The sequence below is a fragment of the Octodon degus genome, unplaced genomic scaffold (assembly GCF_000260255.1).
Source record: "Octodon degus isolate 3935 unplaced genomic scaffold, OctDeg1.0 scaffold00045, whole genome shotgun sequence".
Taxonomy (NCBI): domain Eukaryota; kingdom Metazoa; phylum Chordata; class Mammalia; order Rodentia; family Octodontidae; genus Octodon; species Octodon degus.
This window is the reverse complement of record NW_004524621.1, coordinates 11519237-11520821: the sequence shown is the minus strand read 5'-3', so window position 1 is coordinate 11520821 and position 1585 is coordinate 11519237. Positions and strand designations below refer to the sequence as shown.

The window sequence follows — 1585 nt, the reverse complement described above, 5'->3', positions numbered from 1 at the left end:
TCCATTTTGACCCAATATTTATTGTCCTTTTACAACATGTCATTTTTTTTTGGTTTAGAAACTGCTTGTGATTAGTTCTCCAACAATAACTCCAAAGCATGTAAAATAAAATCAACCTACTCTCTATATATAACACTCAGCAACTGTGGCCCCTCACCCACCTACCCAGGTTGGCTAGGAGAAGAGAGGGCTCAGGCAGCATGGAGTGAAGTGCAGATGCTTTACTGCAAGGGGTAGGGGTGGTGCCTTGGTTCACACCCCACACAGGGTTCCTGCACTGGCCCAAACTACAACAAAATGGCACAGGCCCAAGGCCAAGGCCCAGTTCCCTGCTGGTAATTCACTCTCTGCCTCCCAAATGAAAATTATTTTTATTTTATCGCTTTTGTATTTTTTTGCAACAAAAATCCCCGTCCAGAGTCTGACTGATAGCTGAGGAATGGAGCAGGCTGTGGACGCACCCCTGGTCCCTTGAGGGCAAGCGCCCTCACCCCAGGAACAAGGTCCAGCCAGGCCAGCTTGCTGCACAATGGTCACAACACTTTAGCCATACAGGTCATCATCATTGTCTTCTGTGTACACGCTGCCACCTGTGCCACCTCCACTGCCCTGACTGGGGCCAGCTCCACCCTGATTTCCTGAAGGGAATCTGTATGTAAGAGCAGAGCAAAACAGAAAGGGAAAAAAACAAAAACAATATTAGGATAGGGATCATGTGAAATTTTCTAAATGATCCTCTAGTCTCCCCTTAGGACTAACTCCTTCTCCCATTTATGTGCAGGTCCCCCTCAAGGCAATTTAGGAAATGCCCAATACCTCCAAACAAGTTACCTGAAGCTGCCAAAGCCTCGACTCTGCTGAAGTGTCTGAGCAAACATTTCATATTTTCGAATGTCATTGTCACTGACAGAACGGCGGGCAAAGCGCATGGCTTCTTCAAAGTGATCTCTGCGAATCTCTGGCACTGGATCATCTTCTTCTACCTCCTACAAAGTTAGGAAACAGACCACTAGTGTTGTTAAGACTCAGCTTGGGTCAGGGAGATACCTCAGTAGAATAAGCTCTTGCTTGGCAAGCGCAGAGTGCTGAGTTCAGCCTGGACTCTAACTATAGACTCCTCACCCCCCATTTCCTGTCCCTCCAATCCAATCTCAATCAATAGGCCAAACTTCTGGAAATTAGTATCTTAAAAATATGGCAATCACACCGACTGTGGTGGTACATATAATCCCAGCACTTGGGAGACTAAGGGTTGCTATGAGTTCGAGGCCAGCCCAGGCTATAGGATAAGCTGAACTACGAGGCCAACCTGAACTACACAGTGAGGCCCTACATCTAACAAGCAAGACACATTCCAAAAAGACAAAGTGTAGGAAGAGAAACCACAGTGGTAATGAAGGGCTTAGGAAAAGATGTTAGTGGCCAGAGAAACTTCCACATAGAGTCTGTTGTAGTTATAAAATTTGTATGTACTGGTCAAAAAGCGCATTGGGGCGGCATGGCCCTAGCTCAGGCCTTTAAGTGGCTGCTTCCACAAAGCTCTCAGCCTCAGGTTGCTGGAGTTCGAACCTCACAACTCTCCCGC

At 46.9% G+C, this 1585-nt stretch overlaps 1 protein-coding gene across 1 annotated transcript in view; it reads right to left on the bottom strand.

The window, feature by feature from the left end:
* Positions 1-1585, bottom strand: part of Vcp (valosin containing protein) — a 19901-nt gene continuing 18316 nt past the window's right edge. Inside the window, exons 16-17 of the mRNA XM_004631884.3 lie at positions 832-986; positions 1-649 (exon numbers count right to left, since the gene is read on the bottom strand). Coding sequence (XP_004631941.1) covers positions 544-649; positions 832-986 — 261 coding nt within the window. The 3' untranslated portion in view covers positions 1-543. The remainder of the gene's footprint in view (positions 650-831; positions 987-1585) is intronic.